We start from the raw sequence: 26,948 nt of genomic DNA, 5'->3' as shown, positions 1-26,948 counted from the left end.
AATGTTATGTAGTATTCTCTACATAACATTGCAGAGGACTATCAATGTTTTGGTTGTTAACAATGGCTTGTTTTCTTTGTAATATTTTTTTCCAGCTAGCTCTTCTGTAACTTTTCATTGCATTTCGAGTGTCCTGTGGAGTTTGATGTTCCTCTGAATAAATCTGATGAAGGTCATCTCTTGGGACCGGTAATCCACATATTAGAGGAATTTTACTGCCAACCCCCCACACAAGACGACGGACAACGCCACATGTCCGCCTATTAGATAAGCCTCGTGTCATTGACAGTGAAGCTAAAGAGTTGACGGACGCAACACATCCGCCTATCACAAAAGTTCTGCTATGCTGACAGCGGAGCTAAACATAACTGAGAAACTGCAAGAGTGTAATTAAACATATAACGCTGTTGACTTGAAGTACTAAAACGAAACAAAAAGTCGCCGAAAGTAAGTTTTACAATCATATATGCTATTAAGTATACACCGCACAAAAGGTACTTCCATACCGTAAGTGTAAATCACATTCAACTCTTCCATTCACACAAAGTGAATGTTACTTGTTGCTAAGTAGTGTAAGTATATTTATTAAGATTACAATGACCCTCCTGTCCAGTACACAATGTTTGGAAATGCTCGCCAATATGCAGTGATTTCAACCAGACACCTTAAACTCTGGGTATATGTTTAGCTGTTAGAATGATTAACTAAAATGTTAATTCTCTCGGATTACGTGGATACCCCTTCTACATAGCCGAATTTGACGACAGGGTAACGAAATTGAAATGCACATATTGACTTGCTAGTTGGATATTAGCTGACCGAATAGTTACTTGTGGGCCATGCCTTTGAGCCTATAGAAACGGAAGACATTAGCATATCAATATAAATTCTAGATTGTTCTTAAATGTTCTAAAAAGAATAATTTGGTATAAATACGGAACGGTACAGAGTTTTGTCAGACTGTTTTTCTTTCAGTGGCTGGTATACCAACAACTAGCTGTGAATACGCAGTGGTAGTTTTGGCCATGGCATATCGATCGATCTCACTCGGGTAAAGGGTCATCGCAACACAACTGTAGCGATAACCCTTGACCTGAGTGCGATCGATATGCCTTGCATATCACTGCTGCGTAATCACAGCTAACACATGTCTTTTAGTAGACACAATCTCATGTAAAAATCAGTTAAACATCGTAGAGTATACAATGTATTGTTTCAGCATATGAGAGGTCTTTTTTATTTTAATCAGTTGATGACAAGAAGAAGCAAATATTTTGTAAGAGTATTGAAAAGAGGTACTGTATATGAAAGTCTCCCCTTTTTCTTAATCTGATCAGCCCCTTGTCTTTCATTTAAAGTATCATCTCGCCATATTACCTATTGTTGCATTATTTTCAGGATGCAAAACGTTGGATTTAACTGAAAATCGAAGAGTTGTTACAGAAGCTGGTGATACAAATAATGAAGAAGATGAGTGTCCAGGTAGCTGTCTGGAAACAAGCTATCAGTTCATCTCTTATGTAAATTTAAACTTGTAAGGGGCAGTAACTCAATTTTGATAAGTTTATGTATTTTTGTTCTGAATTATCTAAGGTTTGGTGGCATGCTAAAATCAGCTAAATGTTGCGGGAGAATAAGGTTTCACGGATGTGTAGTCTCCCTTATCAGATGCAAGGGTGGAAAGAAAAATTAAAGCTGAAAGCGACAGAAAATTCAGAGTAGAAATGTCCACTCTGAATTTCTGAATTTCTGAATTTTCTGAAATTTTCACTGTTAATTTTCTGTCACCTTCTGCTTCAATTTGTAACAGGATGATTGCAGAAGTCACTATGATGATATATTTATAATTAAGTTCGCAGATGACTCTGCCATAATCAGTCTACTCCAAAATAATGAAAGAAATCATGGGCCAGTGGTTGATGACTTTGTAGAGTGGTGTAAAAGTTCTTTTCTCGAACTGAACATTGATAAGACCAACGATTTGTGTATAGATTTCAGGAAAGACGCACCATTAGCTGATGTAACAATTATTAATGGTAAAGAAGTGGAAATTGTTGAAAAATACAACTATCTGGGTTCGATTTGGATAATAAGCTGCGATGGGAGGATAACATTAATATGATTTTATGTAAATGCCAGCAGCGTCTGTTCTTCTTGAGGAAATTGAATTTCTTCAAAGTTGACAGAAGAATGCTTGTGCTTTTTTACAGATCATGTATTGAAAGTGTCTTAAGTTTTTAACTCATTTGCTGGTTCGGAAACCTCACTGTACAGTGCAAGAACAAACTTGGTAGAATAGTAAACATCTGTAGTAAAATAATTGGAGTGCAACAAACTAATCTCAGTACATTGTATAAAAAACAAGTTTTACACAAAGCCAATTCTATAGTCAGGAATAATCACCACCCACTTTACAAGGAATTCGATATTTTACCATCTCGCCGGCGTTATAGGGTTCCAATAACTAGAACAAATAGATCAAAACATTCGTTCATTCCCACTGCAATTTCTGTACTGAATCAAAACAGAAACGACTAGTCATCTCTGCTTTTAATGTGTTTTAACGTCACTGACGTTTTTTAAATATTTTATACATGTCTTATCTGTGTAACTTTTTGACTTGTCCGCTATCGTACAAAGAATTGCCCATGTTTTGGGATAATAAAGAGCTATTGTATTGTATTGTATTGTATCTGATGAAGGAGACTTCACGTCTTTGTAAGCTTATGCGCCTGTAACATTTAATTGATCATAGCCTGCTACCAAACCTAAGATTATTTTGGATTGTATCTCAACACGTCTGTTGTTCTTAGCAACTGGTTTTTAGCTATGCTGTCAGCTAAATAGGTGGATGTGTAGCATTGTCCTCAAATTTGTAAATCCCAAGGTTTCTCTTCAAAACAGCCCTTACCAATCCTTTAATATTTGGATTACAGGTCCCTAGGGATTACCCTAATCAGATATGTTCAAATTATGATGGAATATTCAAATTTTTTGAGGCTAATTTTGCTAAATTTTCGCAAAAATCTTCCCTTTTACTGACGTCTTCAATATTTGGTAAACATGCCCTTAAGAATGAGTGACCTTAGTCAAATTTGTGCTAGTTGTGATGAAATATTCAAATTTTTATATTTTAAAGCAATTTTTGTCATTTTCGGTCAAAACAACTATAAAAAATCGTCTTCAAAGCTGCTAATTGAACAGCTTTGATATTTAGGACATAGATCACTACTGATAGTCTTTTTCAGATTGTTCAAATTATGCAGAAATTTGCAACTTTGTATTTTTAAGACATTAAAGATATTTCAGACATTTTCAAGACGTAAGGGATTACCAGAATGTGATATATTCAAGTAATGATAAAATCTATATATTTTTTATTTTAAGGGTTATTTTTACCATTTTTGGTTAAAAAATTGTATAAAAATGAAGAGCTGTGTACACCAGAATTTGAAAGTTCTTTACGAATATGTTTTTAATTTCTGAGAAGTAGATTTTTGAAATGTCACCGATTTACTTCAGGGTTTATTTTAAAGATATTATAAGGGAGCATTCGTTATTTACGGGGGGCGGTGGACTTTGAGCGACAAATGAAACGTAAAAAGCGACCCCCCCCCTCCAAATCAAATTTCTAAAATTGACCCCCCCCTCAATTCATCAATTGTAAATGTGACCCCCCCCCCCCCCATGAAAAAAAAATTTCATCAGATTTGATTCATTAACCCTCTGCACCCTTTGGCCCCGGGCTGCAAAAGTTTCCTCACATACTAGAGAATCAACATTTCTGGTGAAATGCCAAAATCAAATTTTTTGCACTCACATGAACTTTTAATCGCTCCAGTCTAATCAAGTACACTAATATCAATAATCAAGAGTACATAAATACACAGATTTACCAAGTTTTATATTGGAAAAAAATTTCTTCATAGTTTCCATATAGACAAGATAGTGAATCAACATTTCGGTGACATTCCAAAATCAAATTTCTTGCACAAACATCCACTTGTTACCACCCTAGTCTAATAAAGTACATTAATATCAATAATCAAGCGTACATAAATACACAGATTTAACTAGTTTTATATTGGGAAAAAATTATTCATAGTTTCCTCTGACAAGATAGTGAATTAACAATTCGGTGAAATTCCAAAATCAACTTTCTTGCTTACAAATGCACTGGTAACTACCCTAGTCTTATCAAGTACATTAATATCAATAATCTATAAGAGTCCATAAATACACAGATTTAGCTAGTTTTGTATTTAAAAGAAATTATTCATAGCTTCTCATAGACTATGTATGGAGGACCTGTGTATTTTCTATTTTGCCTGGGAGTTCTTGTGTGTTATCACTGTATACCTAGGGAGTCCAAGACAGGAACTTTCCAGAGAGTGTATTACGTTGCATACTGCACTGGCACTTGAAGGTTTGAGTGTTAGCGTGTGCTTTTTAAGTCGGATATTTCTCTATTTTGAGTCTTACTGAAGTCAGCAGATATGTAAAGAAACCGGTGAGTGGCAGAGATCGAATTTTATGCGGATCGGACTGTTTATTTAAACCCTACGCCATCCTCTACTTTAGTCGATGGAACGAACATTGCTCACACAAGTGAAAGCCGTGCCGTATATTTGCAATATACGCACTGCACGCTGAGATGATAATATCACCACAAGTTGAAAGCTGATCTTTCTGCAGCAAATTGTGTGTTAACTGTGAACTTTATTCCGTTTATGAGTTCAGTCAGATGTCTGAGATTGTCATGAGAACAACATTTATGATCGTTCCACTGAACTTTTGTCGATGCGCGGAGTTAACAGAGGAAGACTTCAGATTAGTTCGGCATGTCCCGAGCGGAAGTGTAAACAAAGATCTAAGATGGCTGCTCCCGTGGTAGCTGAACTGGACGCTGCTTAGCAGTGAATTGCATGTGTTGTCGCCGACTTTCATGTGCAGACATTACACGGGACTTACAATTGTGCTCATCATCGAACATTAGTTAAAGTCGCGTGTGAACTATTTGTGTTTCCCAGTCGCGTGGTCAAGTCTGAGGTACCTCTGCGGTAACGTTAAGTTTTCCATAGAAATTGTTAAGCATTTAGAAAAGGTTTGAACAGAGTTTTTGTTCTGAAAGTGTGTTCGACTCCTGCCGTCAGGAGGTCGATCAGTACGGTTACTGTTATCATGGAGTAATATTTGTAGTTTTGAAGTACGGTTTTGCTATTTTATATGTAGACCCCGATATTTGACACAATATAGTAAAATACAGAAGTTGTTTGTTACATTGTATGACTGTGTGTTGGTTCCTCATTTCATGCCCCATGCTGTGTAGCCCTGCGTACAGGTGTGTGCACGTGTGTTCCCAGCATTATATGGCCTCTACCAAAGCCCTGCAATGGTCTTTGAACAGACTTGAGGTCTCTGCGGCCTGGATCTGGACCGCAATGAAGACTAAACGGTCGTTTTGGCCGAAAGTCTGTTCTATTGGGGCAAAATCCTTTCCCTGCCTACCTTTACCACCTAACCAATCCCAGAAAAGATGCGATTGACTTCTAACGTCCAAAACCGCTCATTTTCTGAAACATAACATACTCGACAAGTTGTTTACCCATGGAGATCCCCATTTTGAATCTCGCTGCAGAGACCCCAGTTATCTCCACAGACCGTTGGAGGGCTGTGGTGGAGGCCGTATACGCCAGGAGCACACAGACCTGTACTCAGGGCTACATGCTCTGTTGCTGCTCTAGAGAGGTTAACGCCAGTCTCGGACTTGTTAGCCCTGCTAGAGAAATAAATTTGGCTGAGCTTTGGTCGGTTATTATTCTGCCGTCTCAAAACATCGGTTACACCAGCAACATTTCGGTGAAATTCCAAAGTCAATCTTGTTTTCCATAACTCAATACAAACCTTTGTAAAATTTGCCCCCCCCCCCTTCAATCATTGATTGTAAAATTTGACCCCCCCCCTAAAAAGCGGTTTTGTAAAAGTCAACCCCCCCTGATTTCCACCAGCCCCCCTCCCCGTAAATAACGAATGCTCCCTAAACAAACAGACCTTTTTGTTTATGAAGGACTTTGTTGGACAAGGAAATGGGTTTTATCCTGCCAAGGAACCACTTTTCCCACTGTCTGCATGTTGTGCCTTACTGTGACACTTTGACAACTTGACATGTTGCGTTTACTTTAGTGTGGACAACTATATACCATGTGCACTAGAGAAGCCTGGACTTACTCTTTTTTTCAAAATTTACAACTGTCTATACAAGAAAAAATGTCTTTAAGAAACCATCTTGCAAAAATGGAGTATGCATTTCATACATATACGCGTTTTCAACACAATAAGAAAGCCAAATTTTGAGCTTTTACAGATGATTTTTGCACGTTTTAAACAAGTATGAACATAAATCGTAATCCACAATATTTAAGTAAAACATGTTTTGTCATAACTTTGTTCATATTTTAAACGATCTACAGTGTTTATGGGGAATTTTTATTGCTTATGTTTTGATAGGATGTATTAACACCGTTGGTGTTTTCCTCTGACAAACTTTACATACAAAGTGGCAATGTTTATTTGCCAATTTTACAGTAAATTATTGTATTTTACTCTAGAAATGTTTTGTGTATTTTTAGAATAAAATAATTTTACTGTATATCAGTGGTCTGTAATGTTATTTCAAGAACGCCCAAAATTAATGGTGTTCAACAAGCGCGCATCATGTGTTCTAGCCTTTAACACACTCATCGTTGAACGGCGTCCATGCGTTCAAAAAGTGTTACAGCCCTTTGAACGCGTAAATGAGTTCAATTTTTGAACACATTTCATGTGCAACGTGTGTTCAGTCATGGAACACCATGGTGTTCAATATAATGTCTGATGGACACGTAGCGTTCAAAATCTGCACACGTGTGTTCAAAAATTGAACGTTGGTTGAACACGTAGTGTTAAATTTCTGAACGTCTGGACGCGTTCAAAAAGCGTTACAAAAAGGCGTTTAATTGGTGTTCTATCATTGAACACTTAATTTTACAGTGTAGGCTTGTGGTTGAGGTGGTTACTACGGTAAAGCTGGCAACCCGGGCAGGCTACACTACATACCGCGTCGCATCAAAGTTTGGTATGTTTACAAAATACTTGCTTATTTATTAATGATGGATGTGTGAATGTTTGTCAGTTCAAAAATTTGAAAATGCGAAAGGTATTCTGTTTGATAATATACTTTACATAAACAGCAAGTGAATGGTCATGGACAGTTAACGTGCTTTGAGTGGATATTGTGTGGTGGTGATGTTTCGATTGTCTGAGCTTCTAGACAACGCTACAGCTTTTCCAGAGTTGATTTCTTTATCAGTAACTCATGATCTCGCCTACCTGATAGTTACGCTGAAAGTGTTGACAACACCTCGATTTAGACAATATGTCTTGTTCGTCTAATGTCAACGCCAACCTCTGTAACCTAAATGATTATTATGTGATTTTGCGATTCAAAGTTTGCATTGTAGTACATTTCACATTAAAAGATTTCTCACAAATTCCATACCAAAAATTCTAATTGAACCCAATCTCATAGAGTATATTATAAAAGGGATTTTGAAGTAAACTTAAATGTCATCTCAGTCATCTCTTTGTCATAATCATCGTCATTAACATAGTCGCCGTAATGTTTATTTCGGCTCGATAGCCTCGATATGTGTACGCATCCATTCACAAGCGTCGAGTACAACACAAGTACAGATTAAGGAAGAAAACAGGATTGGAATGACATTTTTCTTAACTTTTTAGACAAATGTATTGCAATCATGCTACGAACTCATATACGTTCAACCCCTTCAATACCATTATCTTCTGATTTTACAGGCTATAAGTGATTACTGTATACAAAATGTGTAGAGAGCGCTTCCAAATTTATCTTTATAAAGGCTTAAATGAGGCGTCAGATTGTCTTGCCAGGAAATTTTCTTACTAGATTACAATTTCAATTGAAAACAAAAGGCTTTGACCACTCCATTATTTCCTTACAGACTAGAACAAACTTTATTCAAGGGATCAAATCCCCTACCTTATACAGTTATACGTACTGTTATCAAAAGAGTGACGCGTGTTGTAAATCGAAAGAATTGCCTTTACATCAGCATGTAGAACTGTCTCTTCGAAGAATACGTGGGTAATACATTACTTTAAATGAATCAAATACAGGGAAATATCGACTTAATTCAATTATCATCTATGAAAAAAAAACATGTTCCTTGAATGTGGACTGTAAAATTGACATAAATTACATGATTATAAATATTCAGATGCTAGAATAATTTTTTACGGTAATTGTGTCGAAAAAGTCGTCTCTACATTCATTATCGCATGATCTATCTGTGTAGCAAGCAAAACTTATCTCTGAGACATTTTGAAGGAGTTGCACAAAATGAAAACAAAACTTCTTTTACTTGTTCAGTTTATAACGGTCATTCACCACACGTAAGGTAATGTTGTTGTTGTTTACAGGGGATGCCCAGAAGGTTGATACTATTTTATATTCAAATTGATCCATGTGTAAGCACTTACCTGCCACAGAAAATTTCGTCGTGGTTGCTAGGGATTTTGTCACAAGTGGTGTCGTAGATTCTGGTGAAAGATTGAGAGTCATGCTTTACGAATACTATACTAAGCAACCAATTATGTTAATAGATTACACAAAGATACATTTGCCACAGTTAAATTCTCACACTGCTAGTTAGCGTTCGTCATATTCAACAGCTTCTTAACTGTAAACTAAATCATTTGGATTCAATAAAGGACGTGTGTGATTTCTTGTCAGGCAGTATGATAAACAAAAGATTGAAAAACAGAAACTGCATGTTATTTACATATATGACATGTTATTATTGTAAAAATCTATCCCAAATAAACTGAATTGATTCTATCGTAATTTATTGCAGTATCGATACGGTGTAAATTTCGAAATTCTGTAAATATATTCTGATATGGATATTCATGTATTCAATGAATCTTGCTTGATCGAAGGTAATTCTCACACGTTACCTGTGATATGGATTATCAGTTACCATTGTCAAATACAATACAAAGCAATAAATGGTAATTTAGTGTATTTCATGCTACTTTATAGTGAACTAGCTGAACCGGCTATATCAATCTTATCATTAGACTTGGCTACGAATGAACTTAATACTAGTCGAGTCAGGTACTGTGAGTTTTAGAATGCTGATTTTGAAAACGTATGGCAGCATATATCTAGTTGTATTTATTTGAATGATTGAATGTGCTTTTAATGATTACGTGTCCTGTGCTCCTGCAATTAATATCAAAAAATAGTTCATGTTACTACACCTATTCCAAAGGTTATTAATCTTTCAACAAAATATTTAACATGGCGGCAAAAATGCGTAACTTTAGACTATAACATTTATCGACGGGTTGGAACTAAAGTTTAACGAAGCTTATACATCTCAGTTGAAAACGAAAAATGTCTTTAGTGTATTTGTTATGTGATATCTTTTTCCATACCGATCTATATTTAATTTAGTCATAAATATACTAATGAACCGGCTAAGGAATGCAGATGTTTCCGTTTATAGTGATTGAGCAGGAACTACATATACCGATGGCAATTACCAATTGTGTTAACATACATGGCATTGAACTGCATATCATAAAAATATTGATGTCCTGACGACCTCAAAATCTAATTGCTGTGAAGTCTATGAATAGTCCCCGTTCACGTTCAGGCACTTAAAGGGAAACGCCTACTTACCACTATTTTTATCTGGTCGTCCAATGTCACATAATTCCCAACGGACTGATGGATGTGTCGTGTAGCACCAAGCACCGGACGTGCCATCGGGGTTACGACAGTAGTTGTGTTGTCCAAGTCCTGCGTTCGGAAAATTCTCTCGGGTCCTTGTATGCGAATGAGGACTTTGTTCTGTCCATTCTTGACAGGTTTTACCATGTTCAGTAGTTGAAACAGTTCCACGGTAATCGCTACCGTCATTTTCATAATACACTTCACTAAGTGGTCCTTAAGAGATATAATGCATCACTCATGAATATTGATGCGGAATATTATGTTACATCGAAAAATACAAAATTGCATGGTTATCGTTATCTAAAGGACAATTCTGAGCGAAAGTGGAAGTTTTACAAAAAAATTGCACTTTTGATCATACTGTGCACATATAATGAGTACTTAACCTGCTCCAGTCATATGAAGATATTTTTTGATGAAGATGCTTACAGTTTACGAAGAATAATTTTGAGCACCACGTTTGCCGTGTGGGTACCCCTTTTCTATACATCTGCATTTGTCGGCAGAGTAACTGAATGGCCATATATATATTGGCTGCCTATTTGGTACAAGCTGAATGTATAGCTACTTTTGGGCCCTAGTACCTAAAATGTTCGTTAGAACCAAAAGAATTGGATGTAATTGATTAAATTTAGGTTCAATGACATTGTACACAGTTCACCAGCATAATATGTTTTTTTTGACTTTCAAGCGTGTTGATTTTTGCAAGCTTTAGACAGCTATAAAATTACTTTGACAGCATTTTTCAGGACCATTTCAAGAACACATGAGGTGATTGGCCGGCACAAACCATGCAGGTAGACTAATCCCCTGAGAGCGGAAAAATTCCGCATTGCCGAATTAACGGCTTATGACTCCCCAGAGAGTAAATAAACTACCGATCAAGTAGAACAAAAGATCACAATGTTTATGAATATGACATCACCCGTGATATTTGTAGAGCAATCACCGATTGACAGTCAGTTCACACCTCAAGTAAGGTATCTTTTCATATGGAAATGATTTCGAACCTACAGCGTTTGTGCCGGGGAATCTTGGCAAGCATCTTTTAATAAATAACTGAGAATGTAGTAGTATGTAGTTATAAGTTTTTTTACATAAACTTGTACTGCAACCACCAACTTAAGAACACATGACAGTATTAGAAATAGGAGAATAGGAACGTTTAGAAATGTTGCTATAATCAGCAAATGTAAGATCATCTATTTTTGTTGTATTGCAATTTACTTGTTTTTATAACATGTTTGTAAAATTGCAACTTTCAGGTATAGGGCACCTGCCGCTTTTGATAAATTTGAACCATGTTTTCTATTACTGCCAATCGTTTTACATGTTTTAATGTTAGCCTTCTCTAGTTTCGGTTTCTTCAGCTCTTTTGTAACTATTGAATTCAGTCACAACTATGGAATCATCGTTATCATCAACATCATGCACTTAATTTTCCCAGCGTTAAAGGCATATGGATGCATAAAATTTCCCGCATCGTTTTTTTATTCATGTGTTTGTCCTGATTGTAATATAACGTATCATCTGTTACTGATTTTTATGTTACGTTTCAGGGGATTTATAGATATGGTCATGTTCATGCGTGCGTTTGCGCGCGTTCATAAGATAAGTGATTTCAGTTGAAAGTGGCAGTTCACTGTTCAAGGTGGTTTTGTTGTTTGATATAATATTTTCGGGTTACTCGTGTGCCAGCTCCAAAGTCCTGCCCTTATTCATGGCCTGAACGCTGCAGCCTGCTTACTTCCATTCTGCCGGTAACCCTTGTCACATGTTACAAAGATCGTTAAATATTTTGTCCTAATCATAAATATATGTTGCATTTCATTGGATTCCAAATTCCAAATTATCTTCGTAACATAACTTCTGTGAGTGCAAATTGCGATCAAAGTATAACATTATTTATTATATCATACCAGTACATTGATTGCGCAAAAACAGTGATCTGATTGGCCGAGACGCGTAAAGAACCGTTGTGCATCGGCGATATACCACTGCTGGCATACGCGCGAGCTCACAGCTTGAACAAATATCCTTTTTTGACGTTCCACGCCAGAATTTCATTATACTGTTATGATATAATAGCAATAAATCACACCCAGCGATGGCATACCGCCCGATTTTGACCAGTTCACTTCATATATACACTCGCCATCGCTAGTGCATGTATGTCGTGAGCTGGTCAAAATCTTGTGGTATACCATCGCTGGGTGTGCTGTATTGCTTAAATATAGGTGGGGCATGATATGAGACGACGCACTCACAAGTATTGCCGGATTGCAATGGAAGCTGTTATGCGGTCAAAATTGTATCCTTATCATATTGCAGTGATCAACGTATATCGGTTAGCCGTTTGCACCGAGAGCCCGCAATAAAAAATCAAGAAGTAAAAGAATATACATTTTTACAAAAATACCAGTGATGCTGTACGCATATAATAAGTACTATCTTATCGATGTAAACAGTAGGTATTGATGACGTTCAACTGCTCATGCCAATCGAAGGCGACGTTGCTTGTTTCAAAGTAGCGCGCATTACCATGTACAAATTCACAGACTATTGGCTTTAGCTGTAGGTATACTTGCTATTGGGGCCAGAGTATTTGGTAGAGCTTAAAAAGGCTGATTGTCTCACTAAACTTACAAATGACGTAAGAATGCCATATAATACTCAGAGAATATGTTTTTAATGACATTCAAACACGTTGATTTTTTGCTCCCCGACATCTACATTGAGCAGCTATAACAGTCTTTTGACACTTACTTCTCGGCGCTGTTGAAAAACTGTCGTTCAATAAATATAACCTTGACTGTAATTATTGTAAGATGTCTACATTGTTTTCAGGCAGTATATAAAAGCACATGATTGTTAAAACTTTGACCATTTTTAATATATAAAGTTGTTATTTTCGCAAAATATGTAATGCTTCTCAACTAATTTAATTCTGTCACGATTCATCAGAGATTAGACATCAATATTGGTGGTATGGATATTTATATATTATAATATTCTCGCATTATGCAAAAATTCGTTCACACATTTTATGATATAATTTATCAATTACCATTGACATGATAGAACGTTGGGAAAGCCATGATAATTATGTGAATTTTTCTTCTTTAATAGGGAATATCTTAACCAGTTTTGTCAATTTGATCATAATTCATTACAGATTGAACCTTATATAACGAATTAATTAAAATTTAGCTTAGTCTGGATCAAAGGGTCATTGAAAGCTTTGGGCAGTAAATTTATGTCACTGAGAAGGCTGACAAGGCAGCAACACAAGTGTAGAAGGAACATTGACCTAACATGTGTAACTTTAAATAAATGAGATACATCAGTTTTGAAATTTCATCGTTTAATATACAACTGAAGCTTCAGGAACATCATAACTTGAAGTTCAAAAGCAAGCCTTGTTTTTGGAGAACATTAAGCACAAACACATTCTTCATATAAGGATCTATCTTAGGGGCGACGTCAAAAGTTCAATGTAGGATAAAAAACTTAATTCCCTTAGTTTCTCCCAAAACCCCCCCCCCCACCCCCTAGAAACTTAATTGACTTATATTGAACCTGTTGCCAGTCTCTTTCTATGTAACGCAAAGCTAAGGATCAGTCAATTTAGGGGTGAAATAAAGTAATGCATCGTTAAAGCCCCACTAGCTGTAACTCTTGAAATTTGTTGACCTCAAATTATCTACCTATTCTCTCCTTTCTGAAATCTACCCTCTGAAGAGATATGAACTTTTACTGCATTAGGAAACCATTCCTTTCAGAAACATTTCACATGTAAATTAAAATTTTAACGGTCATTTTGATTTCCTGGCATTTTCAAAAATTGGTAATATTAAAAAGGAATCAGAACATACAGTGTCACAGTTGAAAACATCCACCCCTATGCATTACAATTTGGACTACTCTGTGCAGTTTATGTGAAGATTTCAGTGCAGATATGCATAGTATCAAGGTTTTAGCTTTTCTGCATGGGGCTGTGATTTAATGTTTGGGCGAACATTTAATCGCAGTGTAATCTTTATCTTGTTCAAAATTGCATATATAGCCCCGGCAGGTAGTTATAAGTGTGTACACAGACCTAAATGACTACATTGTCACCAACTTATTTTAGTTTGAAAGTAAAATCATAAAAATAATGCTAAAAGATAAAGCTAGTGGGGCTTAAGATTGGGAACACACTTTGTGTTTCATCAAATGTAAATACAACATACTAACAACAAACTTGAAGTTTATCAATGAATGAACAAGAACAACAACAATAAAGTCCAGGTTTCTCCTTCCAGAGGTATAAAAACTATCTCAACTGTCCTGGTGGTTGTAACAACTCAGTTCACACTACTCCATTCAGGCGGACTACACGTGCACCAGAAATGTAGCAAAATACAATTATAAATTCCTAGTGCAACCATATAGACAGTAGAGAAACTACCGTCTATGGTGCAACAGAGGCCAACAGCCTGCATTGTTTACACTAACTAGGCCAGGTGCAGCTCTGCACCGTGTTAAAACAACTAGTCGACAGTAGAGAAACTACCGTCTATGGTGCAACAGAGGCCAACAGCCTGCATATTTACAATTATAAATTCCTAGTGCAACCATATAGACAGTAGAGAAACTACCGTCTATGGTGCAACAGAGGCCAACAGCCTGCATTGTTTACACTAACTAGGCCAGGTGCAGCTCTGCACCGTGTTAAAACAACTCCCTCCGCTGGCTTCAACACGAAAGTGTGCATTTCTGCTCTATTTTTTCAAAATATTCATTCCCCTGGCAATTTTTACCTTAAATCGATTTGTAGGATAGAAACTTTTTAGGTCAAAACCCCCCCAAACTAAAACAATTAAGTTTTTTATCCTTCATTGAACTTTTGACGTCGCCCCTTAGTCATCAAGATGCAGATGTTTCTATCAGTGCCTATCATGGTACAATGTTGTCTTCATTGAGAAAGGACTACGCATGTCGCAAGCTGCATTATCGTCATATTCAATAACACGCAATATATATAATGAAAGTATTGCTGCAACATGCGATCCAGAAATGAAACCTACTGGCGACCTATAAGCAGTAGTCCTTTACATCCAGGCATTAGATTGGAAAATCATACATACCACCTTTTTCAGCTGGTCTACCAATGTCACATAATTCCCAACGAACCGATACGTCGGTAGTGTAGCACCAAGCACCGGGCGTGCCATCAGGGTTACGACAGTAGTTATGTTCTCCAAGTCCTGAGTTTGGATAATTCTTTGGAGTCCTGCTGTGCGAATGAGGGTTCTGTTCTGTCCATTCTTGACATGTTTTACCGTTTATAGTTGTTGAAACAGTTCCACGGTAGTCGCTGCCGTCATTTTTATGGTAAACTTCATTTGATGGTTCTGAGTAGATAAAATGTATTTTCCGAGAATGTGTATGCTAAATTTACTGATATATATTCAAAATTTGAAAAATAGTGATCCTGCTTACTGTAACTAAACTTGCTTCCCAGGCTACGTATACAACCCTTAATCTTTTAAACCAGTTTTCATGTAGCGAGATTGGCTAAAATGTCCTAATCCCGTAGATATCATGTGATATTGACATTCATGAAGCCAAATATTCTGGCATAATTTAAAGCATCCTTTTATTATATGATTTATCATTTATCAATGATCCATACGATCAAAGGTAATCTGTGTTAATTATGTTGGTTTACAATGAACTAGCTGAACATGCTATATCTATCTTGTTATTAAATGGTATAAATTGAACCTTCAAAATTATGAATGGATTTAATGCTAGATTAGTCTAGTACTGTTAGTCAAGAGTGCTAGTTTCGATAACAAACGGCAGAATATGTCAGTATGTTTAGCCATATGAATGATTGTATTTGCTTCTTTATGACTACTTGTTCTGTGTCATTGAAAATTGTGTTCTTGCAATCAATATAAAACATTGTTCATGTCAATTTAACAATGATACCAATTCTATGTTTACAAAAGTTAAACGAAAACAGGTAAAAGGGCAGTAAAGATGCCTTGATCAAAGCTTGACTCTTACTTATGAATATCGATGTTGAATCTATTATATTTTATGAAAGGCACTGAACGTGGGATTTCCTAGTTTTTAAACTATATTGCTTCGAAAAATGACTCATGTGTTAGGACCAAGCTACTACAGGAACTTTCTTTGTAGTTCCTCGGGCTTTCGTTATTGGTGGTGGTGTTGGTTCTGCTGAAAACAACATTTAACCGTCAGAATACTCTACATTGCTAAGAGCAAATGTTCACCTGTTTATGACAAGGATTCCAAATGAATTTCACAACTTTAATGCTAGAGCTGACAAGACAGCTACTGTAGCGTAGAGGGTGTATTTGATATGTTATGAGAAGACGTAATCACACGTAATTTTGTATTGCAAGTGTAGCCTCTATCACGTCAAAATTTTACTATAATCTTATTGCAGTGATGCAAACATATCTGAGAGCCGCTTACGCTGCCTTTTGTGCCATGCGGCGCGAGCTGGGAAAAAACACAAAATAAAAATATATACACTTTTACAAAAATGCTATCACTTGTTCATGTACTGTGCACATATAACGAATTCGTTTTCATACTGGTAAACAGTAAGTATAGATGGCGTTCAGCTGCTCTTGTCACTCGAAGACAACTTTGCTAGTATCAATGTTGTGCGCATTGGACGATAGAGAAATTTAAATGACCATGCACATCCTTATAAAACATTGTGATGATTCTGGACAATGCAGTCTTCATAACGCTCAACTAAAGCTTAAAGAGCCTGATGGATTAATGTTCGAAGTGGAAATTTTATTTTTAAAGCGTGTTTAGCATATTCGTGATGTCAGAATCTTTGCACGTCCGGATATCTTTTACTCATAAAAATACGAGTAACGTCGGCTTAAATGACTTGTCAAGATATTTCCGTTCAGAGTATATAGTGCTACAACGTATTCTTGATTAGCCATGATAATGCATGCCACAAACTGCAAGGTTGTAAACTAACACCACACATACATAATCAAAGCATTGATGTCATGAGGAATTCAGATATTCAACCTGCTTGCGGCGTATAAGCAGCACCCTTTACATTCAGGGACTAGAATGGAAAGTCGTACATACCACCTTTTCGAGCTGGTTTACCAATATCACAATATTCCCAACGAACCGAATCATCGGTAGTGTAGCACCAAGCACCATCCACGCCGTCAGGGTTACGACAGTAGTTGTGTTCTCCAAGTCCTGAGTTTGGATAATTGTCTGGAGTCCTGCTGTGGGAATGTGGATTCTGCTCTGTCCATTCTTGACATGTTCTACCATTTATAGTTGTTGAAATAGTTCCACGGTAATCGCTGCCATCAGTTTCATGATAAACTTCATTTGATGGTTCTATGTAGATAAAATGAACTGTTATTTACATCCATTCTTCGTTAACTAATGTAAATTCAATATTTGGAAATACTCATGCTTACTATAATCAGTTACCGTTTTCAGCTGACGTTCAGAAACACCTTTACAAAGGTGTATGAAATCTGTCAGGACGTACTTGAAAAAATGACGATCTGATAACTGAAATCTGTACATTTTTGAAGTGAATTCAAATAAATAACTTTATTATTATGAAAGGTACTACCGAAGGATTTGCTAATGTTATAATGAATGAAAAGTTCGGATCGATGTTTACAACATCAAGACAGTTTTCAAAGCCCTTCAAGAACAACTGATATAGCTGTCGTGAAGTAGATGATTGAATAGATCAAGAATATAACACTTGCTATTGAAATAATGATAGTGATGACTTTAAATATGACAATAATAGTATCAATCTGAATGTGCTGAAGAGTTATATTCATATAGACAGTCGGTAACCTACAAACAGGGTCAATGATACATATGGAGAAACTAATAAAACCGATACCTAAAAGCTTTGCTTATAATAACATAATCGGAAATGAAATCGAATTTAGTAGATGACTACAGGCCTTTTCACAAAAATAGGAACGCATAAGCACATAGTGCAACACATGTTTTGTGTCCTTTTAATTTCTTACCTAACAATGCTATAGTTTTGCTTCCTTAACCGTTTTTTTTTGGGGGGGGGGTTAAATATGGATGGACGTACATCCCGTCAGACGTCAAAGTTATTTAATGTTCCGGCTCTTAAAAGCCAATTCTTTGCTATCTAAATAACGTACAGATTCAAAAATTAAAGGTCTTATTTCAAGTTATCTACTAAGGCAGTATGGCAAGATTGGCCGATTTTTGTCAACTTTCTGACAAATTTGATAAGTTCAAAAATGTGAGTTCTGAAAAGTCTTTTTCTAAATAAAACGTGATGTTGATTCTAGACAATGCAGTCTTGTTGAGCCTTAAATAAGCATAAAGAACCTAATGAATTTAAATTTGATGTGAAAATTTTGTTTTAAAAGCACGTTTAGCATATCTTGATGTTAGAATCTCTTTCCCCCCCAAATGTGTTTTACTCAAAACAGTACAAATGAGGTCATTCAGAGCCCTTCGTGCTACAATGCAGTCTTATTTGGCCATGCACTACACAGTAAGTGAGGCTACCCAAAATGCTCCATGATCTGTACACACGGAGATCACTCACTGAACTGAAGCAAATTTCTTCTGTACACAGAACAACTCGGTCCATATTTCGAAATTTTGGCAACATAGTTCTGATCATCATAATTTTCTGATTTCTCACTGTGAATAATATGAAGATCAACTCGACTTTTTTCCGCGGAGGAGATAGCAATTTTATAATTTTGTCGACATAGATTTTTTACAGCCATACACATATTTTCAAGGAAACTAAGGGAATAAGTTGCATCTGTGTTGGCAAAAGAAAGGGTATTTATTTTTTTAATGTTCGTAACAAAGGAAATTTGTATGTCTGACAGTTGGTATGATTGAGACCATCTTAATTGCTGATAACTTTATCTTGACAAGTGTGCAATTTTTAGCACCTCCAAAAATCAACTTCTCATTCAATTTACTCTTTATTGTAAACACAATCAATAATTTTGCAACATAGTCCTGAACTTAAATTGCAAGTTAAAAATTGTTCAGAAACTGATAAAATTGAAAAAGCCTTTAGCAAAAAATGTCTCAGTGAACAAAACAAGGGGAATTGTTGGTAGCCTCACTTACTGTGCACTATACATGGCACAAACTACGTTGTTGTTAAATATACTAACACAAGCCGTTTATAATTAAAACATTGATACCACGAAAACTACAGAAATTCAGCCTGCATTGGCCTATGAACTACAGCCCTTTACATTCAGACACTAGAATTGAAACTAGTCCATACCGTCTTTTTTAGCTGGTTTACCGATATCACAATATTCCCAACGAACCGAATCATCGGTAGTGTAGCACCAAGCACCGTCCACGCCGTCAGGGTTACGACAGTAGTTGTGTTCTCCAAGTCCTGAGTTAGGATAATTCTCTCCAGTCCTGCTGTGCGAATGCGGGTTCTGCTCTGTCCATTCTTGACATGTTCTACCATTTATAGTTGATGAAACAATTCCACGGTAATCGCTGCCGTCACTTTCATGATAAACTTCATTTGATGGTTCTGAGTAGATGGAATGAATTGGTCATGAATATCGATGCTGAATTAACTGATTTCCATGCAATATTTTAAAAATCGTCATGCTTACTGTTATCAGCTAGCATCTTCAGGATAATTTTAGAAAAGCCTCTGGAGTTGGAGATTTGTCAGGGTGTACTTGAAAAAATGATAAACTGATAACTGAAAACTGCACATTTTGAAAGTGAATAGAGATACAGAAATTTATTATTATGAAAGTCTGACTAAAGAACTTAAGTATAATTATATTTTGCATTTCTTAATTTTATGATGACTGAGGATTCCCGAGCACTTGTTTACAATATACAGACATTTTTTTGAAAGCATTTCACGAAGAATTGGAATAATTGTCGTGCAGTAGATGATTTAACGATTTAAGAACATAACACAGGCCATGGTTATTAAATTTGAAACTAATTATGAAAACGAATGTTTTGCACAGTAATATTGATATGGACGGTCGGGTATATACAGACAGGGTCAATGATAGCTATGCAGAAGCGTACACATAACAAATATTGTAAATTGGCACGATCATTCTGAGTTGCACAACTTTGAAAGACCACTTCCTGTAATAACCGAAGTAACATTAATGAAATCTGCAATTTGCCAAGTATCAATTTCACAAAAGATCATCAAAATGATGAAAGTTTCTCGGCTTATCAACTATGATATCTATCAGCCTTAACTTTCCTACATTGAATTGGAAAGGTTTGCAAATTTATAATAATATAAAAGCTCTGCCTATAGTAACACAATCAGAAATCAAATAGAATCAAGTTGGTGACCACAGTCATTTTTTCAAAAAATGATTAGCAATGCATAATTATCTAGCGCAACACGTTTTTGTCCCTTTTTAATTACTTACATAATAATGTAATAGTTTTGCATGTTTGAATGGTATTTTGGGAAAATAATGGTACACCTAGATCCCTACAGACAAGCAATTGTATTATAGAAAGTTATTTAATGTTCGGGCTCTCAGAAGTCTATTCTGAGTGTAAAATTACAAATTCAAAAAACAAAGAGTCTAATTTTATCCTTCCAAAGGCCAAATGGCCAGGTTGATCGATTGCTTTGTCAAATATTTTAATATTATGTCAAATTCTTGAAAATGATGATTTCTTCAAAAGTGTCAGTTACGAAACTTGGTGCTTATTCTGGAAAATACATCTGGCTTACCCTAAACTAAAGCTGAAAGAATATGATAAATTTAAGTTAGAAGTGGAAATTTGTTTTTAAAGCGTGTTAATCCTATTCTTGTTATCAAGAACTCTTTGCCCCGTCTTCGTATATTTTACTCATAAAGATACGAATAAAGTCGGTTGAGGGAACCTGTCTAGATACCTCCGTTCAGAGCCTATCGTTGTACGATACAGTCTTGATTACAATGGAGTATGCATGCCACAAACTGCACTGTCGTAAATGATACTAAACACGAACTATTTACAACGATGCGTTGATGCCACGAGGACTTAAGACATTCAACCTACTTCTACATTATGATAAGCACCCTTTACATTCAGGGATGAGAACGAAAACTCACACATACCACTTTTTTCAGCTGGTTTACCAATATCACAATATTCCCAACGAACCGAAGCATCGGTTGTGTAGCACCAAGCATCGTCCACGCCGTCAGGGTTACGACAGTAGTTATGTTCTCCAAGTCCTGAGTTTGGATAATTCTCTGGAGTCCTGCTGTGGGAATGCGGGTTCTGTTCTGTCCATTCTTGACATGTTCTACCATTAATAGTTGTTGAAACAGTTCCACGGTAATCGCTGCCATCAGTTTCATGGTAAACTTCATTTGATGGTTCTTTGTTGATAAAATGCATTTGTCATGAGTATCTATGTTGAATGTACTGATGTATTTTGAAGACTTTTAAAATGATCATTTCGTAGCCAATCGTCATTCTTAAGCTACGTTATGAAAAGCCTCTTGAAAAGGTTGAAAGATTTGACAGAGTGTGTTTGAAAATTTGAAGAACTGAAAGAGGGAATTGAAATAGAAACGCTGTCTACTTTAAATACCATATTTGACGCGTACAGCACATAATTTCATTGGCAATAACGTTCTATGTTACTTTTACTTCCACACGTTATTAAGTACTTTCTCACATATGTAAAAGCAATAGACCCTTTCCTCAATGTCACCTGCAGTTTGCTTGCGCAAATGTAATAATATGCACGTCGGCAGTTTGACCTGGTTCCACTGTAGTCAAAGTCAAGCCTGTGGAACTTCATCGACAGGGATATTGTTTGTAAAGTCTACTTCTGTATGTCTGAACGATTTTTGCCGTTTAACGGAATACTAGCCCCTTTCCGGCGAGCGTTAAAATCATCACACTAATCATATCATGTATAGTGTACGTAGCACACCTCGCAAAAATGCCATTTCTGATTTTTGACAAAATCGAACCGATCCATCGCGTGATCTGCATCGTGTCTGCTTCACTTTGATGACCAAATGGTATCCATGATGATGTGCGTATTTTGACACGCGAAATGCTTTAAAGTTTGAATATTTTTTTTAATATTTTTTTTTAATGTACATATTGTATATTTCTTGTATCTCGACACTGTGTGAGAAGAGCCTTCGGCTCAACAGTCTATCGAGTTTAAATAAAGTCTAATAATAATAATAATATAATAATAATAATAAAAATTCAGATGTTACGTTTTCAAATATTAGGTTTCAGTTTGGTTGAACTGTTATAGTAAGTTCGGCTGTCAAGCTGCATCACGACAACCGTCGGTACGCAGCCGGAGCTGAGTTAACTCCTAGCCGATGACACAACGACTCAATGCCAGTTCTGAATTACGCTTGACATCTGTTTTCTGTCCTTGTCATAAGTTAGTCTTTTGTTAAAATAACATGTGTAACGTACAGAAGTTTTGGCTAAGCTTCATCAATTTTCTGAGAACATCATTCCTTTCTATTTTACATGCGTTATAACTATCTACAATGCCAGGGGTGGGGGCATTTCCTTAACTTGCCAGTGTGTATACGTACGAGCCGCCTGGGTTGGGTATTCAGCAAATTGGTGTATAATTTGGGTGTTAATCGAAATGTAAACTATGGGTTTATTTTTAGTGCAAATTCATAACAAGCAAGAACGAATTCAACCGTCCGTTCCCGTCTTGTTGGCAGCACGAATGGCTCTTAGCTGTTGTCCATGACAATCGATATCTTTTCTATGGCAGTAGGGGAACCGTAAGAGACTCAACGAGTCCCTCCAATGGGAGGGTTTCTTTGAGTCTTTCACAAGCTTTAGCCAAATTAGATGTATACTTCGTTTTAGAACGCCGTGTCAATAATTTAGTACCAGAACTCCACATATTGACAATTTTACGCCAATAGAAAACATCAAAACAAAGTGGCTCTACTACAAGTATTTATCAGATGAGAAGAACGGAAGAACGGCTTGACTTCATGTGGTGCGGAATTTAAAAAAAAAGTCAGTCAGACTGAGAATTTATTTTTTATTTCAAGAAAGATTTAGGAAAATCATGGCTTGGCCGGCAACAAAATGCGGTTATATGTTCAATTCAAAATTTCTTTCTGTTTCATGACTATCTTCTTCCGAAGCTGATGTTGATCGCCCGTCCGATCCTAAGCTTACTACCGATGTCTCACCTATAGCCTATAATACCGTCACGATGAGGTCATGTTTGTTGCCTTCAACCTTAAGACCTTAGATTTAAGAATTTCCTTGAGTTTTGTTTTACAGTTTTCTTCTGAAATACGCCGATTTCTGTCATGTGGTCACAGCTAGTCATTGGACGTCTGTGATATTTACGATGTCAGGGCGACTTCTACCGCGGGATTTGGTCAAATACCCATGCTAATGATATGGTAACGTAACTTCCATTTGAATGAGGAAAGGGTCTATTGGAAGTCATGATTAAATAACTGAAGTCACTTTAGCAGAATGTTGCTTGTTTAAAAGAAGTTTAAGCATATCAAGCAATGTCAAACAATCCTCTTGTCCAATGCAAAACTTTTGTTCATATCCAGTCTTTTCAAGCACACATGTGAAACCAAACGCTATGTGCACTGTTCAGCAGTCTAACTGGCAATTGCCATGTTAGTTTGCAGACCATGTGCGTGTATCCCTTTCTATACACCCACATTTCACGATAGAGTTAGTTAATGACCACGCACATGTTGACAGCTATTTGGCATGACCACGCCCATGTTGACAGCTATTTGGTATGAGCGGAATGTGTCGTGACTGGTAGGCCTTGTACATAAAACTTGGCTACAGAAGTTGGTGAGTTCATTAATTTAACTATGAATTATACTTAAAATACCCACGGAATACTTTGACAGCTTCTATAGAGGTTCTGTCAAGAATGTCGCACAGTATACAGTTTAGCTATTATCTCGTCTAATCTTAACAATTAAATGAGCAAATGAACAGGTTTAAAAACAAAGTGTGCATCTGCCGTAATTGTTCTATATTGCATTGATGAAAGGGGTGTTACTATTATTGGAAATAGGATTGCAAGCGTTTGCAATATCTAACCCTCGAGACTTAAGTTCACTTACTTTAAGTCTGTTTAAACACAATACGGAGGACAGCAGAGACCAGTATTCTATGGATATATATTCACAGAAATAATGAGACTGCAAGGCACACAACATATGCTGCTGGACTCAAAATGCTTATGTATAGGATAATAATACGTTATAACTGATTATATTACAACATAATTAATTTTCTAATACTAACTCATTACAGGAGCTTCTGTTTTCGGTGCTGGGTCTTCCGTCATAGGTGATGGCGCTGGTCCTGGTGACAAAGTTCAGAATATTCTACTTAGAGTACAGCCAACTATGTGGACAGTAAATAATAAAAAATCTTCACGGTGTAAAACCGTGTTAAATACCTGTGACAGAGCTATTTACGGTAAAAGTTGATAACAAGAAGACAACAAGACTTTAGCATTACGCAGAATTTTACGGTACATGTGTACTCTGTAGTGATCATCATCATCTGATCATCCCTACATAGAACACATGTTGCGTGAAACTCTGAGTAACACCAAAGTCCTGTTTTCTACTTGTTAACAAGTTTTCACCCTAAATATATAATTATATATATATATATATATATATATATATATATATATATATATATATATATATATATATATATATATATTGAAGTATACAGATGTCCTCTCTCTATCTCTCTCTCTCTCTCTCTCCCTCTCTATATATATATATATATATATATATATATATATATATATATATATATATATATATATATATATATATTGAAGTATACATATGTCCTCGTTGGAAATTACAGTGCTCAATGCTAAAGCAGAGCGTTATAAATAAACAGATTACTTCAAGTACAAAGTAATGAAATCTGTTACTTAAGTTTCATGCATCTTGCAATCCTCAGATAGAAGTGAAAGGATTACTAGCTCGACACTCTTACATATATGATTGGGACGAACCATTCTATTTGTAGGTGGTGTTAAAATTTGATAAATAATATTTGTTTTGGTGGCGACATTTTTAAACCAACTCAGAGCTTTTGTTTAACAGTGTAGATTTGTCAGCATTGATAATGTGCAGCTTTTCTGATATACAAAGATTACATCGCTTGTTCATGTTAGAGTAGCTTAATGCCTTATCAATGATTGACCATGATATGTCGAAGACTTGGCCCTTATTTCTCAAATGCCATACAAATTTTGACAACTAGGTGTCGTTTTCGTATCTCTCGTTACGGAACGATTTCATATGGTTAGTGTAGCGTCTTGAAGGTGTTATGAGTGAGGACGATGTAAACCCTCTCTCTTTTGTCCTCCGTTGATACTTTGGCCTCGTGCACCACGCTCTGAGTTGGTTTTAAAATGTTGCCACCAAAACAAATATTATTTATCGAATTTTAACACCACCTACAAAAAGAATGGTTCGTCCCAATCATATAATTATGTAAGAGTGTCGAGCTAGTAATCCTTTCACTTCTATCTGAGGATTGCAAGATGCATGAAACTTAAGTAATATATTTCATTACTTTGTACTTGAAGTAATCTGTTTAAATATATATATATATATATATATATATATATATATATATATATATATATATATATATATATATATATAAAGATATACATATATATATATGTGTCTGTGTGTGTGTGTGTGTGTGTGTGTGTGTGTGTGTGTGTGTGTGTTGTGCGTGTGTGTGTATGTGAGTGAGTGAAATATTCTGCAATTATGCAAGTTTCTTTCACACATTTTTATTATGATTTGTCGACTGGCATTAACCTGATAGAACTTGTTTGGAAATCAATAATAATGATGTTATTTACATTTTTCCTCAGTTATAAGGGAATATCTCAAGCTGCTACATTCATCTGACCAGTTTTCTTTGCCAGTTGCTCATTCTATAAAATCAGTAAATTAAATGCTAGTCAAGGATGATGGTTAAAAAGGACGACAATTTTAAAGGCATTAGGCAGCATCTTTTCCGTCACGCGCGAAGGTTCTTGAAACGTTGGTATTGGCTTATTGTTTATATAATCACTATTAAACGTCGTTCATGTTGATCTGGTTATAACACTGATTCCAGGTATATTTCAAGTGTTTAACGAGAAGGTTAACGATAAGGCAACTGTAATTCGGAAGGGCGATTGACTTTTAGAGTATGTGCAACTATAAAAGTTAGTGGTATATGGATATCTTAATTTTATGGCAATAATTAAAAAACTAAAGGTTAAGAAAAATTACCAATTTTTGTTGTTAAATGTGTTGAGTATGTTCTTCATGAGAGACCTCCCGGATCTATTTTACTCATAAAGACATTAAAGATGTACGCTAAAGGCGCTTGTCAAGATATTTCTGTTCACAGCCTATTGTGCTACAATGTAGTCGTGATTTGCAATGCACTATGCATGCCGCAAACTGAATTGTTGTTATATAAATACTAACACGAATTATTAATAATAAAGGCATTGATTCAACGAAGACTTCAAACCTTCAACCTGCTTGCGGCTTATGAGCAGCAACCCTTTTCATTTATGCAGTAGAATAGAAACTCGTACATACCACCTTTTTCAGTTGGTTTACCGATATCACAATATTCCCAACGAACTGAAGCATCCGTAGTGTAGCACCAAGCACCGTACACGCCGTCAGGGTTACGACAGTAGTTGTGTTGTCCAAGTCCAGAATTTGGATAATTCTCTGCAGTCCTGCTGTGCGAATGCGGGTTCTGCTCTGTCCATTCTTGACATGTTCTACCATTTATAGTTGTTGAAACAGTTCCACGGTAATCGCTGCCGTCAGTTTCATGGTATACTTCATTTGATGAATCTTAGTAGATAAAATGCATTTGCCATGAATATCTATGTTTCATTTACTGATCTAAATGTAAAATTTTAATAATGATCATACTTATTAATATCAAAGAAAATTAAGGAGAATATTTGTTTGTATTTGATAATTTTATAATGAATACCAATTCGGGATCGGTTTTGGAC

General features: G+C 36.0%; 1 protein-coding gene across 1 annotated transcript in view; it reads right to left on the bottom strand.

Annotated features, from left to right (window-relative positions):
* The window catches only part of LOC139120966 (apolipoprotein(a)-like), a 65,658-nt gene that overhangs the window by 18,516 nt on the left and 20,194 nt on the right, over positions 1-26,948 (bottom strand). The window contains exons 5-12 of the mRNA XM_070685553.1: positions 26,515-26,781; positions 24,173-24,232; positions 20,986-21,252; positions 19,152-19,418; positions 16,955-17,221; positions 14,947-15,213; positions 9,764-10,030; positions 8,557-8,616 (exon numbers count right to left, since the gene is read on the bottom strand). Of these exons, the coding sequence (XP_070541654.1) occupies positions 8,557-8,616; positions 9,764-10,030; positions 14,947-15,213; positions 16,955-17,221; positions 19,152-19,418; positions 20,986-21,252; positions 24,173-24,232; positions 26,515-26,781 (1,722 nt within the window). The remainder of the gene's footprint in view (positions 1-8,556; positions 8,617-9,763; positions 10,031-14,946; positions 15,214-16,954; positions 17,222-19,151; positions 19,419-20,985; positions 21,253-24,172; positions 24,233-26,514; positions 26,782-26,948) is intronic.

This window comes from Ptychodera flava, chromosome 21 (genome assembly GCF_041260155.1).
Source record: "Ptychodera flava strain L36383 chromosome 21, AS_Pfla_20210202, whole genome shotgun sequence".
Lineage (NCBI taxonomy): Eukaryota > Metazoa > Hemichordata > Enteropneusta > Ptychoderidae > Ptychodera > Ptychodera flava.
This window is presented reverse-complemented; position numbering and strand designations above follow the sequence as displayed.